Here is an 18,872-nt window from a genome sequence, read left to right as displayed (position 1 = left end):
TTAATATTTTTACCTTTTTATAATTAAGTTTGACTTTATATTATTCATATTGTTTGGATAAGTAGTTTTTTACTCAAAATATAAACAGTAGCATTGAAATGTTACAGATTTGTTTGATTGTGACATTTATGTAATGTTGTTGATATTTTTGTTTGAAATCTCAATTGACTTTGTGCTCATATTTTTAATTAATTTTTTTTTTTGGTATTTTGGCCCGTCTAACCTGCAACGGGCAAGGTTTATTGAGATTTTTCAGTCCGAAAGATTGGTAGTCCGGCCGACAAGGTGTGCTGAGCAGGGTCAACCGGTTTGACAACTCTAAAAATAAATATGAGTATGTTTCTTGTGAGACGGTTTCACGAATCTTTATTTGTGAGACGGTTCAGCCCTACTTATATTCACAATAAAAAGTAATACTTTTAGCATAAAAAGTAATAATTTTCATGAATGACCCAAATGAGATATCCCTCTTACAAAATACGACTCATGAGACCGTCTCACACAAATTTTTGCCAATAAATATTAGTACCAAGGCATTTAAATGTTTGCATTTTAACTAAATTTGTGGATTCAGCCGACATGCAAACATCTATTCCACCACCAGTTTTTTTCCTATTAATATTAATATAGTAAAACATAAATTGGTCTATGGTTTTTGTCGGGACCATATCAAAAATTTTGGCTCAACCATATTATCTATGATATTAAAAATATATATTTTTAGAAGAAATAAAATTCTTTAATTTTTTTATAAAAAAAATACAGATGAACATCAATTTTAATCTGACACTACCCATCCAGCCAAGACCTAGTTGGATACCTGCATCGTCCTAGCCATGAACCAAGCCGTATGGACCGTTTTTCTTCATATGACGAACACACATTTGAAAGATTTTCATAGAGAAAATATAATTACTAGTGTTTGTACATTATCTGTAAATATTTTTAATTGCAAGATCTCTCGATCTGGATCAAAGTTTCAATATTTTATCTGTTATTAATCAACAACTCAAAAAAACATTCACCTAATATATATAAATAAATGAGGAAGACAACCCAAAAGTGCGAATCCTGAGACTACCCTTATATTACATTATATTATAGAGATCTAAATGAACCTGGACATTCACGAGTTATCCAGAGCTTGGCTTAGTACAGAGTTTGTTCGAGTTTGTTTCTTAATCTTATTGAGTCGAGCTCAAGTTTAAAGATTTTGGCTCGTTAGCTCGCGAGCCTGTTCACGAACTCGAACTTGACTCATTTATGTGATCCGTGAACTCGATCAAATTATACAAGATGTTCAACGATTTCGGCCGTGCCTGCAAAATACATGCATTGCTGACACTTGACTTTGTCAATATATCTGTGGAGATGGAACATTTTCTGTCACTTTTTACTTACCCCCGACAAAAACCTAAAAAAATATTAAGACATGCATGGTTGAATTTGTGCCAACATTTTACGCAATATTGGAAACTAGGATGTCTCGTAAATTGAGCGTTGTTTTACTATATCGTAGATTATTAAACATTGCGTCAAATATATATTGTCAGAAAATCAAAATTTGATAATATTTTGAAATGAATTTTGGGCACGAAGCTTATTTACTTGATTTCATTAAAAGACTTTCCAAGCTCCATCTTTGACTCATTAAATTTTCAAATTTTTAGAATTTTGTGATTATCATCAATAAAGCATTATATTTGATTGGAAGTTTGGCTTGAATTCAAATATTATGAATTTATAATGAGAGAGTTTATAGACCATTGCTCATGACTTTTTGCTTATAATCTAGCAAATCTTTTTAAATGGAAATTTTTTTTATATTTAATTGGACAAATTTAAGGCCTATATTAATTACATAATATAAACGTATAAAAATTATGTTGGTGTGGTTTTTTTTAATAGAATTTTAAAGTTTGTTATCGTCCTTTGTGAGAATGATAATTTGAATTTATACATGATATTCATTGAAAATTTAGGATTCGGTTCCAGTAGATAATAGCAGTTTGAATTCAGATCTCGAATTTACTCTAGACCTGAAATCACGAAGGAGACCGTTACAAGGGGACCTGGCCTGAAGGGTGTCCCAGCGTAGTCCCTTCGACGCTCAAGTTAAAAACTGAGAATATAATTAGAGAGCAGCTAAAGGTGTCGCAGAAAGTCAATAAATTGACTGAATAGTTAGACTCTCAAACCTGGTATTTATAGGACAATACATGAGTTCCATCATGGGTCTTCTACCTTAGCTAGGGATAGGCCGAGAGTCCAAAATTCGGTTTAAGGTCTGATCTTGATGGGCCCATTCGTGGTATATCAATACATAGATTAATTTGTAAAATTTAAAAGGGTTTTATTCATTACAGAGATTTGCAGACTTTTTAAATAAGATTTTCGTGAAGTTGATAGATTTCTATTAATTTTCGTAGAATATCACATATTTATAAATATTTTAACATAATATGTTAGATTTATTTTGTAGGAATTTTATTGATATTGTAAACTTCTTGATAGAACCCTATTTATTTTGTAATTTATGATTGTGATTTTTAAATTTTTTTAAAACTAGTAGTTGGATCCGGATAACATTTACTTATTTAAAATATTTTTATCTATCAATATAAATATTTTTTTATATTGATTTAATTTACGAAAGACGATAAATAAGTCGGAGCTAATTTTTTTGTAAGTAAACTTCAATTATTCAAGTCAATTCAATATTATTATTTGTTGGGAACGAAATATAGTTTATAGCTGGTGAATAAACTCTTTATAAAAAATTTCTAAACTTTGAAATGTTCTTTGCGGTTTTTAGCTTGCTAAGAGATATTCTTGAAAACTAGCTTAGCTGAACCACTGAAAATTGAATAAGTGAAGAAAAATCCAATTTAACTGGTGATCAAGTATATATAGTTCAATTGACAGATAACAAGAAACGGCTATATATGAACAAATAGTAAAAAATATTTTAATTTATACAACTCTTTGTAACAACTAACTTCAGCTATTACTTATCATTCTCTCAGTTGAAACTCTTGATATTGATTTCAACAAATTCTAGATGTTTGCAAAACTTTTTGATATTTTTAAAATTATAAGAGATAAATTTATTTTGACATATATGAAAACCTAAAAAACAATCAATTTATAATCCGTCAATAAAATTTTATAATTTCAGCACATTTTTGTAGAAAATTAATAAATGTGGCACATTTTCCAATATTTTCAACTCACAACACCCAACTAATCACATGAGACATGTGAGTCGCGAAATATGTATTTCCACGTACAATGAATATTACAGCCAATGCATGTTCGCCAATATATGTAAAACCTAGGCATATAAATGATTATAGAACTCAAAAATTAAAATTTTATACACCTCGATTGATGCTAACAATTGATCATGACATCGTCAAAAATTATATTATCATGAGGAAATTTTTTACGAGATCGTTTCATAATTTTATATATGTGAGAAATCTTGAGACGAGTTGATCTCATTCATATTTATAATAAAAAATAATATTTTTGAGATCATGTTGGATTGAAAACTCGTTTCACAAAATTGACCATCGAACGATCTCAAAAGAAATTTTTTTTGTATTACTAATATATGTGCTAGCCCGATAATTAATGTAATCCAAGAGGCAAGAAGTTATGAAACTCTTTCAATAAATTAAATTCACATTTATAACAAATACAAAATACACCATATTTCCAATTTGATTCAAAAAAATAAAATATAATAATGAGTAATAAATGTAATACGCAATATTTTTTTTTTGTTCCCTCATGAAGAATCATTAATCCCCAACAAACCCAAGTAATTCTTCAAGTCGCCCGGCAAGCAAGGATACCGCCACCACGTCCGGCCGTGCAGCTTCAAGATTTTCACCACCTTCTCCCTGGTGGTCGACAGCCCGCCGCCGATTTGCAGCAGCGCCACCAATTTCTTCACCGCCCCATAAACTAGCATCTCCTCCAAAACCCTTTCCTTGGTGTGAACACTCGAAATCAACCACAAAATCTTCACTCCGATTTTAGTCGCGCAATTCGATACATTCAACATTTTCTTGGAAACAGCAGCGATCCCCATTCCGTGTTCTGTAAATGACAATCTCCCCTCCGCACATTCACACATTAGCTTTATCAGTTGCATGATTTTCTCACATTTGGATCGGTTTGAGTCGGGGAGAAGCTCAATCAGTGTGCATACTGCTCCAGCTTCAATGGCCTTTAACCTGGATCTCTTCGACGCTTCCAAAACTTGGACCAGCACTTGAAGCGCACAAGGACTTGCTTTTGTACAGTTCTCGTCGGACAAAATTTCCAACAATGACTTGAAAAAATCAACTCCCTGATCCTGTACTACGTAATTCCATTGATAATCAGCTCTTCCAAGCTTTTGAAACGTCGTAATTGCGCAGAATCTTGCTTCCTCGCTGCCCCTTTGAAGCATGATGGCCATAGATTTCATGCAGTCGCGTGTCGTCAAAAGCTGCGGAATTATTTCATCTTCTTCTGAGAATGGAACGTGACGAAGAACGCAAAAAGCCTCCTCGCAAGCTCTAAACGATGAGAAATCCGAATTTTCGACTAAAATCTGTACAATTATCTTCACAAGAACCTCAACTCCTCCGGACCTCTTGAAATCTTCCTTTACCTGATCATCTCCCACTTCAATAACAGACCTCAGTTTTCTTAAATAACTCACCTTAAATGGTGCCGTTTCAATCGCGCCAAGAATAGCCACCAGTTCTTCATACTTATCGGAATTCGACGAAACAGAAGAAGGGTTTTGATCAGTTCTTGAATCGCACCATGAAATGATCAATCTTTTGAGGGTATGATTTGGGGTGACATCAAAACTTTCAATGATTTGCATTGTGGCAGGACACGTCTTCTTTTTGTAAGTATCGAACCATTTTTCGATGTTTTTTCGCTCGTACGTCACTCCGGTGGAGATAGTTACAGGATCTTTCATGAGCTCCATGGAAATAGGACACCGAAAATGTTGAGGAAAATCCATATTTTTCTCCATTTCCAATCTAGATTGGAGCTGAAAATAGAAGTTTTCAAAGCTATTTATTCAAGCATGGAAATGTGTAAAATCCAAGAGAGCTATGCAAGAGAGGCGTGAAAGTCTCTAAAAAAGGAACAGATCAAAGTCAAAACTTATACAAGTTGTGTAAACATGGAAGGCAAAGGAAGCCATTGTAACAGTCTGATAATTTTGAATGTTCTTGGTCTAAATTCAAACCAAACCCCCAAGGTTCATATAATTTCAGTTCCACCCCATTATTTGCTCTCTTTCTTGCTTTCTGGCCACCAAACCAAATACTTTGAGTCTGTTCTTACTAACTTGAGTTGCTGACCAGCATCAAATTAAATAATTGCATTTGCTTTCAAATTATCAAAACTTTAGGGACCAATTTGTTAATTTATATAACTACTCGACGTCTTGTTAGATGGGTTTGACTTTAACTAATAAATTTAAAATAGTTTATAATGAATAATACTAATTAGATCCAAAATTTAAGCATGCTTGATTGAAAAAATAGATTGCGTCTATGTTATATTTGGAATAACACCTCCTATGTTTTAATACAATATATATGTTCGATTAAGCATCATTTGACGAGTCTCATATATTTTTATTTTTGAATTCACATCATTGATAAAACATGATGTATAAAACATAAAGAAATATTCTTTCAAATGTCGTATAAACGGAACGTCGGAACCCAGTAAAATATAAATGCACCGTATCAAAATTATCCTCTCATTCAATTCGATCTTTCATTTAAGGCAAAAACTTATGTGAGACGGTTTCAGATGTCATATTTTGTGAGATATGTCTCTTATTTGGGTCATCCATAAAAAAATATTATTTTTTATGCTAAGAGTGTTACTTTTTATTGTGAATATCGGTAGGGTTACCCGTTCTCACAGATAAAGATTCGAGAGACTGTCTCACAAGAGACATACTCTCATTTAGTACAATTTTGGCGCTTTTTTTTTCTTATATAGAAAATCAATCCAACGCAATCTCATCGAATACGTTACGCATTTATCTAATTCCTTCTTACCCTTTGTCAATTGATAATTGTACATGCTGTTGAGCTGCCTTCCTTGAAACTCTAAAGTAAACCCTAATAAATGAATTTTCTTTTTAAAAACTCTTACATGAATGGATTTTAGTCAACATTTTGTAATTTCTCTTAAGTGGGATTTATTTTGAGTCGCATGATATAATGAGAACGTACGTATATCTAATGATCATCATCGGTTCAAACATATGAGATTAGGGATGTCAAAATTAGATACAACGTACCAACTTGACACAATTCAACCCGAAAAAAATCAGGTTTGAGTATGAGATTTTCAGGTTTGGGAACCCGATAGCTGACCAAACCTACATTTTTATATATTGTATGTCTTGAAAAATATTTATTGTATATTTAAATCATAAATTTTTATAATTTATTATTTATTTTGAATATTTTTTATTTTTTAAATAATTGTTTATTTGATTTAGTAAATATAATTTATTTTTCTATAATTAGTTTTTCAAATTTAAATTATATATATGAGGGAGATTTTGTTATTATGTGTTTAAATTAAAATATTTTTTTTTTGAATTTTATTTAATTTTTTTAAAAAAATGTTTAAAAAAAATCAAAACCAGGTTGATCGGGTGGGTTCGGGTTCGAATTGAGAGGTTTCGGGTTGGGTTCGGATTGAAATAATTTTTGAATAGTATTATTGCTTAACCCGACCTAACTCGTCCAATCCATTCGAATTGAGACCTGTATGTGAGATCAACATTTGACCGCACCTAAAAAATTAAGACTGAAAACTAAATAAAAATATTTTTTCTATTTTCATTGCTAGTTAAATACGATTTGAATCTCCCTCGGGATTTTAAAAGATATTTGAAGGCTTAAACGAAGATAAGTGTCATATATATATATATATATATATATATATATATATCTTCTTCTGTCATCATTGCTAGTTACATATATAAATTGAATCTCCAACGGGATTTGCGAAGAGGAAGGATACTATTATAACTTCAATTTTTTAAAGTTCATTTATTTTTTAAAACAAATGTATAAATTTAATATCTCCATGTTGTAAATTTTTAGAATAAAATTAAAGAATTTTTTTATATATATAAATTTACCCCCGAAAAATAATTAATCTCATGTCGGTAATCGTGTAAGCCCGTCGATTGGTTTGTGATGTATAATTGACAAATTAAAGTACCAACTTGCTTTAATAAATCTACTAATGCAATAGAGTTGAAAAACTAGTGATTAAGATGTATAATTTATACTAATTAGATTAAATTACTTCGAAAATACGCGGAGGATGGCCTCCAATTGACAATTTAATTTTTTTAATAGTATTGTTTTGCTGTCTAAGTATTTAAATATTTGTTGTAAATTATACGTACGTATTAGATGGGAATTTCAAGACCTCTCATCTTTTCACAATCCAATTCGATCATTAGGTAGTAATGTCATTATTTATATTTTAAAATCTTATCTGTTATTTTTATAGAAAAATAATTTAATGTTCATTAACTATTATTAATTTCAGATCAAAATATAAATGAATAATTTTTTTTATCAGAGATGTTTTGGTCAAACAATCATTTCTTGTAAATATATATGTTTACTTGTGTGAAGAGTATATATAAAGTGTATATATATATATATATATATATATATATATATATATAGTTTTAATATGATGCACATTCAACATATATACTTATGTGAACACCGATGATGTGACATTCACCTATTGAATGTGATGAAACATAAAAAAATTATACATTCAATATGTGATTGTCACATTTTCAGTGTTTACATAAGTGTGTATGGTGGTTGTGCAGCATATCAAAACTATATATATGTGTGCATTTTTGATCTCGTATATCATCTTTTTGTGATTATGATTATGATTATATGTTTTTGAATTTTAATTTTAGTCATATATGTTTAAAATTTTGATAATTTTTAGTCTTTTTCATTGGAAGTGCTGAAGTGACATTGCACACGTCAATGCCACATCAGAGTCATATCAGAAAAATGATAAAAAATATAATGGACTATGAATTAAATTTGACAACATAAAAAACCAAAATCACAAAAAGTTAATATTTAAAGACCGGAAATGAAATTTTCCCAAAAATAAATTGTCAATTAAATAGTCTCATTCCACCATCAAAATGTAGTTCCGTTAGTAGTATTTTTTTTTTTAAAAAAATGTAGTTCAAACTACGAACAGAAAACAAAGGAAAATATGGCAGAAATTTCAAGTTTGAGTGTTGGAGATCACTCTTCTAATTCTTCCTCTGCAGTTGTCCTTGGGCCTGGTGTGCGGTATGTACATCAATGGACTATTAGGATCATCTTGCTCAAGCCTGTGGATTTGAATTCGGGTATAGGATTCAAATATTTAAATTTCAATATTAAGTTCTTTTTATCAAAACAAAGTATTTCATATATTCTATTATAGAAACTATTTATTTCAAATCTATTGATCTAATCTATTCTTCAAATTTAATGTTTCGTGGGTTTGGAAGAATTTAAGTTCATGAATTTCGAATTGCTAATTTTAGATACATTTTGATGTACCTAACATTGATACAAACTTTTCATTTTCCACATCGAATCCTTCAATGCAAGGGCAATCTAAAGAAATTTTAAAAGAATTCAGGAATCTTGGATAAATTTTGGATGGTTTAAGCATTGTAACTCACTCGTAGTTGAGGAGAAAATAGTGAAGAAAGACAGCGATTTCAATCTTGGCAAGTTCATTTCCGGGGCACAGTCTGCTTCCAGCGCCGAAAGGAAGGAAACTTCCAGCTTTTGGCGTGAATCCCTGCATGTAACACAAATATCATCATCACAATACGGTACACACACACATATATATACATACACACACACACACACACACACACACACACACACACACACACATATATATATATATTGTCAGGACAACAACTCACATCCCATCTCGATGGATCGAACTTTTTTGGTTCAGCATATGTTTCGGGGTCAAAATGAACACTCCTAAACCAGACCAGCACTTTCCATCCCTTAGGAATCGTGTAACCTGAAAATGCATGCGTGTAAAAAGAAATGGTAGCTTAGCGTTGTGATTTCAAACTTCACACACAAACTTACATTTTTTCAAGAAAAATTAATCCAACTTACCACAAAACGTGAACATCTTTCAGTGCCTCTCTGAAGACAACCAACGAGAACGTAATCAGACGAAGCGTTTCATCGATTACCTATCAAATTTCAATAGAGTCAAGATAAAAACGCAAAAATAAAAATGGGACACAAGTAAAAGAAAGAACAGTCATATAAATGAGCCCCCACAAAACTGGTCCCCCAATTCCTCTGTCTATGAACTAATGAATTTGTTTCCACTGATTCTGTCGCACCACCGCAAGCTCTTTAGCTCAAACAGAACTGAATTGAATCACCATAGAACCGCGAATGCTCCATGTCAAATATTGTTTTGGAAGAGCATGTAAAAAAGGCAACACACCTTATCGAGATACTCCATTTTTCTGATTTCTTTAAGCGTCAAACCTTTTTGATCCGGTGGCCTGTTCCTCACAATTTCCTCTTGCTCTGCCTGTTATATCATGCATATGATGTATTCGGGAATTGATTTGTCAATTATATTGTTTTATTATTACAAACCAGTTGTCACAAATACTTTACCTCATAGGATGTGAATCAATTAACAACTTTTCCATGTCTTAATTAACCGGCACATGGTAATCAAATGCAATATGAGGATCGACATGTGACAAACCTTAGCTTTGTAAAGTATATCAGGATTTTTCTGAAGAAAAAAGGTAGCCCACATTGTTGTGTGTGCTGAAGGATTCATGACCAGCATTCAGATACATAATCAGGACATCGATGATTTCTTCGTCTGTCAATCGTCTACTGAACTCATCTTTGGCATCCAACAGAGCATCCAGCATGTCTCTCTTGGATGTCCATTCATTCGTCCTCCTCTGCTCCCTCCGTTTGGTTACTACTGATTGAAGAATCGCCACAAGTTTTTTACGCGCCTGAAATGAAAATAACCAGGAAATGCAGATATTTATTTGATAATGATCGGTGAATAGTTGTAGAAAACTTGTATGATCGGCTCACATCCACCATCTTTCATTATTTGCTCTATAATGAAATGACCAAGAATTACCTTGAGCCCCTTATGATAAGCAAATCCAGGTATATTAATAGCCATGGCTCTAACCCCATAATTTAAGGCCGTGTATTCCCTCTCCATAAGCTCCCTAACATCCTCCCCTTCCGAACTCAAGAAAATGTGCATGATTACTTTGAATGTCAGCCTTCTAAGCTCTGTTAAAAACTCTATCTGCCCCATTCCTTCCCACTTTTCCAACGCTTTTACCACATTTTCTTCGATGTATTTGAGGTATATGGACAACAACTCGGGCCCGTTTATGGGCGCTGCCGTTAGCTTCCGCAGCCACCTGTGCTCCTCATGAGATAAACCCACGAACGACTTCCTCCCAACGAGATTCACCGTGGCCGAAGGCCAGCCGGGTTTGAAACATTCGTCGTCTGTTAAAACTTTCCGACATGCCTCGGTTGTGGTCACGACGATGCTAGGATTTCCAAACATGTGCACCTTGTACAGTCCAGTGTGTCCGTATCTTCAAAAACCAAGGACTACAATTACCACAAATGCATGCAAAATCGAGAATAAGGCATATAAAAACACACACAAAATTTAAAGTATTTAAAGACAGGTGCCAGATATAAGCTGCTACAGTATCCATCAGATTAAAAATACAAACGCGGACATTTTTTTTATCACCTTTGAACAAAGTTGGACATGAAAGATTCAGGATTATCGGACTTGAAAGCTCTTAGAAAAGACAACATATTCCCAATGAATGGCCAACCAAAATCACCTGGCGGCAGTTCTCGTCTTTTCCCACCTAATTTCCTTTCGTAAAACCAACAATTCATACTTAAAACCACCCATTTCAATGTCAACCACCCACACAAAATCCCCCAAAACACCCTCAAATCCCACACCACCATAAGAATTTGAGAGTACATTCTCAGCAACATTTGAATCTTTTTCGTGAACAAATATTAATAATGAGCCTAAAGTTTAAAGAACACGAGAAATCAATAGAAAGAGTGGATACGGAGGAGACACGAGAAAACTCAAGAAGGCATGCTATATAGAGACGACAGCGGAGACGCTGATATGAAAAACCAAAGAAAGGAAGCATAAATATTTATATTATATGAATTTGGATAGAGAATGCTATTTTATAATTTTAAAATTGAACGAATAAATCGCATTACATATTGAAACAATCTTGTGTACTGTGTAATATTCGCTATTGGAATTGGACTACCAGTTTATAAAGGAATTATGTAATTATAATAATGATACAGGAAATTCCATCTGAATTAACCATGATATTACACTATTTCTTCATTTCAAGATGAACAATATTGCGAGAATTAACCATGATCTTACACTATTTCTTCATTTCAAGATGAATCATATTGCGAAGTGAAATAATCCGATTTATAATTATTATTAGAAAAGAAATTCAAGAAATATTACATGCTGAGAAATATAAAAAGGAAAAGATCCAAGAACTAATGTATTGGTGTATTAGGTGTGAGATTTTTGGTTTTGTTTTTTCCAAAAGATATAAAGTGCGAGATTTTGTGGAGAACTAAAAAGGGAATCGGTTGGAAATGACATTAAATTGTCGCTGCCTTAATTTAGAACTGGTTTTGTCTTCTTGCTTATGAAGTATGGATTCTTTTGCGAGAAACAGACAAAAATAGGTTTGACTGAGATTTTCAAGAATAGAGCGAATTATTGTATATTTTTATTTAAGTAGTTATGAAGATACACGTATAATGAACAAACGTTGTACTACATAAAATATAAAAAGTGAGTGGACATAAATAGACACTTATATTAACTGAAATCGAAAAATCTATTATTTATTGAAAATTCATAATATAAAAAAGTATTATCAAATAATTTTTTGCTTAATTTTTAGTTTTTTGTATCGGTGTATGATTTTTTGTCTAAGTTCCCTCATCTTTTTACTGAAATCGGCAATATTTTCATTATCTTGAATTTGTATAGTTTTTCTTTTGGAACATGATGGACTTTGTTTATTTTTACGTGGTTTTGTCATTTCCTTGGTGGTTGAAGTCTTTTTATCTTTATGTTATACTTGCTTTGTCTTTTTTTTTTTGCGCCATTTACGTTCGTTATTTTCTTATTTTTATTTTATATTTCATTGATGTTTCGATTCTTTTTTTTCTTATCTCCATTTCTCATGAGATGTTGTAGTTTCTCCAATCCATCCATAGTTATTGATGGTATTGGATTTTTGGTCAAGATAAACTTGTCTAACGTGAAAAGAAATTTGTGATATTCTTTGCTTGATTGATCAAGTATAGTTATATATGCTCCATTTTACCTTTTTCTACAGTATAAATTATGTAGTTATTGACTGTATATATTAGATTATTATAATGTTATTCAAATAAATGTTTATTTCACCTTAGTATGCATGTCAATTATTTTTTGATGGAGCAACTAATAAAGGTCTCAGCAACCTCTTCAAATAACGTCGTCCTATATATTTCATTTTCATCTTGGACCAACATTGTTATCCGATATCTAAAAAATTAATTGAGGGAAAGTAAATGTTTTTAAGCATATAAAGTTAATTATAGCCGCAATACATTGGGACGATCTTGATATTCAACTTTCACACAATTGGTACAATCAAACCCTACCCATTCTTAGTTTTGATAATATATTTGAAACATTTATAACATGACTCGTACAACGTTGTTGATTTATTTTCAATTTCATTAATGTTTGTTTTGATGTAGTAATACATGTTCTACATGTAATATTATAAGAGTGAACAAATTTAATTCCGATTATATAATCTCATGTCATCTCATTGCCATAAAAAAATATACAATATAGTTTATTTTCAATGATAGATGCTTTGGTTCAAAACAACAAATCATGAATTGCAACATTATCATTACCTCTTCCAAAATTGTCTTTTCAGCCATCAACTACTATATGCTAAGTTGCTTTGATTCATTTATCATTTTTCTATCCAAAGTTCATTCAAAGTTTTCTGATATTTGTTTCTCTTCAACCTGCAAAAGTTGGTAGTTGAATAAGTCAATCAAAAAACATAACATAACTTTAAGAGATAATACAAAAAGATATAGAATAGAAATACATAGAAGATGACATAAATTTCATATTGAAATAAGAAAACTTAGTGACACATTTTGGGAAAATAAAGTCAAAACAACAAATACGAAGCATTCTTCAATTAGGAAGCATAACAAAACCGCAAAGAATAGTTATACTAAATGTCGATGATGACGTTCAAAGTCACGGATATAAATAATTGTATGCCACACATGAATCATTACAGATTCAATTTGGAAATGCAATTTATATATGTATGTACCATGAGTTTATATTATCAGTCTCATGGTGTGGTGGATTGACCAACATCGATGTTTTCGATGTAAACTTCAGTTGTGGTCCTGAATATTAGTACAAAAAAACACAATTATATATTTATTATCAAATTAGATGATTCACGTGTATTTGAAAATACTACATTGGTAGATATTAATTTTTAAATTGCAAAAAACAATAACTGGATTTTGGTCTTGAATATGTTGAAGTAGTTGCACTTCATTCAACACTATCATCTCATAAATAGATTGTCATGATCTTCAACCTATATCAGATATCCACGTGTGAAGTATATATTTTCAAAATGAGATATATATTTATTTATTTATTTTTATAAACTTACAGAGTGTTGAACAAATCTTTCCCTCTTATGAACAACGATGTCATCTTGTTCTTTGAAATTTGTTTAATGGTCTATCCTTCTTGATAATGCCAATTATATATGTGCATAATAAGAATATTTGATTAACAAATATATGTAAAAATCACAATAAATAAAATGAAACCTTACTTTGGTAATTAATGTCATTTGGATTACTTGCTAAATGATCAAATTCTCTGAAGCGAAAATTAAGTCGGCCTAAATGTGACCCTTTTTGCAACTCGGTAACTAAAGTTTTTTTTCGCATTATCTACTCAATACTCGAGTTTACATTTGAATAGCTAAAACAAGATCAAGAGAACCGAAGAAACCCACCAAAAGGTGAAGCAGACAAACTGAGAAAACACGAGAAGATAAGGAGACTCAAACATACCGCAAAGTTGATCACAATTACAAGCACAACATTGCAAATAAAGTGATTTTTATTTCTTATAACATTATGTCACAAATATTATATTGTAGACATGCATAACATTCAGTCTAGAAGCTACCTGTCAGGTGTTTCCCAGGCAAAATAGGAAGTTCTTTCACATTGGTAGGTGGTGACCTGCTGCTGCTTACGAACTTCTTATACATTAAAAATGGGAAACAAGAAATGAAATATCACCAGTTTCAATCAAACCTTTCTCTCTGTTGAATTCAAACTCAAAACCTTTATTGATTTGCTCTCTGCCTAACCTCTATTTTAAGTCAGATTCAAACCAATTGGGCACCAAAAATATAATCTTTAATTCCAAAAGATTTAGAAAAAAGAAAACAGATAGAGCAAACGACATAAACCCTGAATTATTCATATTCAAGGAAAATAGAATTTACACGGTCTTGAGTCAAAGAACTAACACGAAAACCCATCATTAGTTGCTCTAAAAAACAATCCAATACCATCAGGAAGAATCTTCATCACTACAAATCCAAGTCAATTGGCAGAAACAAGGGCAAGTCCAAGATACACGAGAAAACAATTGAAAATCTGTAGATGTCCAGCCTAACACAGTGCGAATGCATTAAGAGACAGCTTAAGCAACGGAACCCGGCCGAGAGAAGAGGGAATAAAAGGGTACCTGTTGGATTTGAAAGAGGAATTAGTGATTTTGGAATTGGGAATTGTACTGTTCTTCGTTTGATTGAATGAATTATGTAACTGGGTTCTGCCGAAGATGGAATAGTTCAAATCACTGACTAAACAACGTTATATCTCAACTGTCTAAATCAAATACACAAAATTGAACCATTCTTACTGACAAAAACTCCTCCTTTATCGCTTCCGACTCTTTAATTTGTTGCATTTAACTGGGTAAAGTTCAGACAAACGGATAAGAAAATGAAACGGTTTGTAACTATGTATGATTGGATCGTCACTATTTATTTCGATATTATCTTATAATTTTATTTTTCAAACCATCAAGGTGCATTTTTTCTTTAGAAAAAATTACGGTGAAATCTACTTTAAAAAAATAAATGTTTAGTTAAAAGACTTGTTTTATCAAGATTTCTTGCAAAACATCATTAATTCAGAAACTAATGTTTTTCCTTCTTCCCAACCTGAATCAGAACCAGATCTGGGTACTCTTCATTTTCCTTCTTTTCATTCTGCTTGATGGAATTTAGAGTGCTTTTTCTGTGCGTGTTTACTGCATTTCTACTGATTGCGGGTGCCTCTGATTTCTTCCATTTTTTAGTATTTAGTGTGTATATTGGGGATTTAGTCTTTGCTTGGCTAAAGGGATAGGGCATATTTCATTTAATTGAGTGTGCGTTTTTCTCTTAGTCATTTTATTGGGTGATGATTTGGTCTATGCTGTCAATAGGATTCCATGCAAATACTTCTAATTTCTTGAATTACAGAACTCTTGTATGCGGTAGTGTGTTTGATCTTTCAATCACTCAGTCACGAATGAAAATTGATTCAAGAACTCAAGCACATACAAGAATTGTAAAAGAACATATAAAAAGAAACAACACACGAGATTTACAAGGTTCCATCAAATCGATCTACATTCACTAGATTCACTGATCAGATACAAAGCAATTGAATTTCCACGGTTCACTCTTGCACCCTTCTCGCATTTACAACGAATATGCACTCTTGAACTCTATATTCAGCTCCCCAGCACCTCACTGCATATTCTCGACAATTTGATCAATCTCTCAATGCCTGTATCTGGCACACCTTCTCTGATACTCTCATGTTTATGTGTGCTGGTCAGCCGCAGAGTATCTTAACTTGATTAGTTTGTGATCAAATAGTTTGGTAGCCGTTATAACCGCTTCTTGGATATTCATTGAGCCAACAAAAGTGTACTCTGCCCTGGACTAAGTGACACGCTCGTTCACAGTTATTTTTATGCAGCTATTACATATCATATAATACTTGAATCCACCCGATTACTGTTCTAATATGAGAATGTATATCAAAAAGCTTTCTTCTTCTTTTCATGTTTGGTAATGTTCGTGCCCACATATTATTATTTGAATAAATATGTGATTGACATGTCGAGGAAGTCGAACCAACTATGAAACTTGATATTAAATCCCGTGGAGCGACTACCATTTGGCCTTGAGTTAATTTGTGAGAAGTTGATCCAATTAGGAACTCATATTTTTTACTTTTTCAGGCAGGGTAATTCGAGAAAGTGTGACAACACTTACGGAACTGTTCTTTTGGACCTTCTGAGGAGAACTTAGATATATTCCATCTAGCCATGTACAGTGCATCACCCCTCTAGTGTTGTCTCTCTTTTGTTAGCTACTTTTGATGTTAGTATAAAAGCTTTCTAATAGTTCTGATATGTTTTAAGTTCAAAATGAGAAAGCAAATATGTTCATAATCTTGTTCTTGAATATGGTTTTGTTGTGTTATTCCCGGGATTGAATTTGATGAGAGGAAAATAATTTTTATTGCTGATGGACTCATCTTTGGAAGACAGTATGCTAATGAAGAGTTACTTCATTCGTTGAACTCGCCTCAAGTGAACTTTCAAGTTTCTCTTTATGCAGCCGAAGTTCTTCAAAAGTCGGAGGAGGTAAATTCTCTTCTCTCTTTATTTCAGTTTTCATTTGACATATTGATTTCCTAATTAATAAAGTCCTCGTCTACTATTTTAGGTTGCGTCGTATGTGCTAATGGGTTTAAAAAAAACCACTGTGGTTCTGTCCACCGTGTTTCTCCACTTGGAAAGGCTTGTGCACAAATGGACCTCAGTTTGCATATGACCCCTTGCTCAAAACCGGTATAAAGATGAAGAAGGTGCTGAGGATGAGGTAAGCTGAATTGTGCTGCATGCGGTACATTGATTAACAGAATCGTGACTTGGCTTGTGCCTGCTTCATGTTTTAATCTCATGTGAATTTCTTGTTCCAAGAATGGACATAACAGGTACAAGATATTCTGAATACGAACAAATCTGGGGATATCGTATTCAGGGACAAGGATTGATTTCAAGAAAGCAATTGAGTACTATTGCTCCAAGATACGCACTTTCGTATGATATAATTTCACTGGATTTGACTTACTGGCTGTTTGTCCTGCCAAGCTTAATTTTATCTCTGCATTTAGCCTTGTTCTATCTGCTGCATGTTTCTTCTTGGATATTTCTTTCAAAATTGATGTCTACATTCTAACGCACTGATGATTTCTATTAAGATGTTACTTGTTACGAATTTCATATCTTATGGTCTTGATTCTTACAAGTTCTTGTCTGAACTGATCATCCCTGATATGCATGCCGCTAGAATCGGTGATGCCTGTTCCATCAGGTGTCGTTTTTGTGAGACATGACATTTCGTATTTTATATTTGATGGTAGGCCTACCAGAACTAGCACTGAGAGATGAAAAACAGGGTCAGGTTTGCTTACCTGAACGGCCTACAGCCTTCTAAATGCAAGCCCTTGCACTTTCTAAACTTGAATTAATGGAGACTGACGCCGAAGACGTGCTTAATGATGGTGCCTCCTTTGAATTCATTACATAAAAATCTATGCGTAAATCATTTGTTAGGCCAATTTCTGAGTGGGATTCATTACATATATACGGCAATGTGAATCAAGGTAATATATTTGTATGGCACACGATGCCTCAGTGCCTGCTGCCATTTTTATCTGTTGCACTTAGGGACACATCTTATGTTTTTACCAAATGTTGAGTGTTTAATTCATTCTGATAAGTCTATCACTTTGTCCAATTTCGCGATTGAATATAACTTAAGAAATCAAACAAAGCGAATTTATTTATTAGGTAATCTAACTGATCATGCATGTTGATAAAATACTAAAAGACATTTATAAATCATTGTTTTCTTTGGAAAAAAACAGTCTGCACCCAAATACAAATCTAACCATAATGCTTTTCAAACTGATCATGCTTGCTCATTTAAAGTTGATGTTCACTCCCTCCGTCTTAAATAAATAGGTTTGTTAAAAAGAAATGAAGTGTGTATAATTAAGATGAAGGTATTCATTTATTTTCAAACTCACAAAAAAACTATATATACAACTAAAAAAATAATTAAAAATTGAAATGTTTCAGTCTTGTTTGCTGATAAAATTTCAAACTACAATCAACACTCAAAATTTCTCATCTAATATCTTTTCAATTTTTATTTTTTTTAAAAAAAGATTCACTTATTATTAATAAATAAATAAATAAATAAATAAAAGCCAATCAAAAAGCTATCTACTTCCTTGAGAAAAAAAAAAAAAGAAGAATCACTTAGCTTATTATTAATAAATAAATAAAAGCCAATAAAAAAGCTATCTATTTCCTTGAGACTTTAGAACATGATATCCTTCCTTTTTACAAATGCACGAGGGCAAGCATGCATGAAGCTTCTTTTTGATAAGATATTTTGTGCAGTATAACCTAAACGTCAACTTATTCAATTTAGAAAGGTGAAAATATAA

At 32.2% G+C, this 18,872-nt stretch overlaps 1 protein-coding gene, 2 long non-coding RNA genes and 1 pseudogene across 3 annotated transcripts; 1 reads left to right on the top strand and 3 right to left on the bottom strand.

The window, feature by feature from the left end:
* Nucleotides 1-3,686: 3,686 nt before the first annotated feature.
* LOC142554436 (E3 ubiquitin-protein ligase PUB23-like) lies at nt 3,687-5,282 on the bottom strand. Its single transcript, XM_075665105.1, has one exon. The coding sequence runs from the start codon at nt 5,042-5,044 to the stop codon at nt 3,794-3,796; it is 1,251 nt and encodes a 416-aa protein (XP_075521220.1). The 5' UTR covers nt 5,045-5,282; the 3' UTR covers nt 3,687-3,793.
* A 2,995-nt stretch (nt 5,283-8,277) lies between these two features.
* Nucleotides 8,278-11,147, bottom strand: LOC142554316 (ent-kaurenoic acid oxidase 1-like; annotated as a pseudogene).
* Nucleotides 11,148-14,308: 3,161 nt separating this feature from the next.
* On the bottom strand, nt 14,309-15,284 carry LOC142554435 (uncharacterized). Its single transcript, XR_012822191.1, has 2 exons — nt 15,211-15,284; nt 14,309-15,120 (listed from the first exon to the last, which is right to left on the bottom strand). It is a non-coding gene; the product is annotated as an uncharacterized LOC142554435 (long non-coding RNA).
* A 160-nt stretch (nt 15,285-15,444) lies between these two features.
* LOC142554434 (uncharacterized) lies at nt 15,445-18,010 on the top strand. The gene is made up of 3 exons (XR_012822190.1): nt 15,445-16,995; nt 17,078-17,233; nt 17,335-18,010. It is a non-coding gene; the product is annotated as an uncharacterized LOC142554434 (long non-coding RNA).
* Nucleotides 18,011-18,872: the final 862 nt, after the last annotated feature.

The sequence above is a fragment of the Primulina tabacum genome, chromosome 8 (genome assembly GCF_025594145.1).
Source record: "Primulina tabacum isolate GXHZ01 chromosome 8, ASM2559414v2, whole genome shotgun sequence".
Taxonomy (NCBI): Eukaryota; Viridiplantae; Streptophyta; class Magnoliopsida; order Lamiales; family Gesneriaceae; genus Primulina; species Primulina tabacum.
Note: the sequence above shows the minus strand (reverse complement) of the source record. Positions and strands in the feature narration are given on the sequence as shown.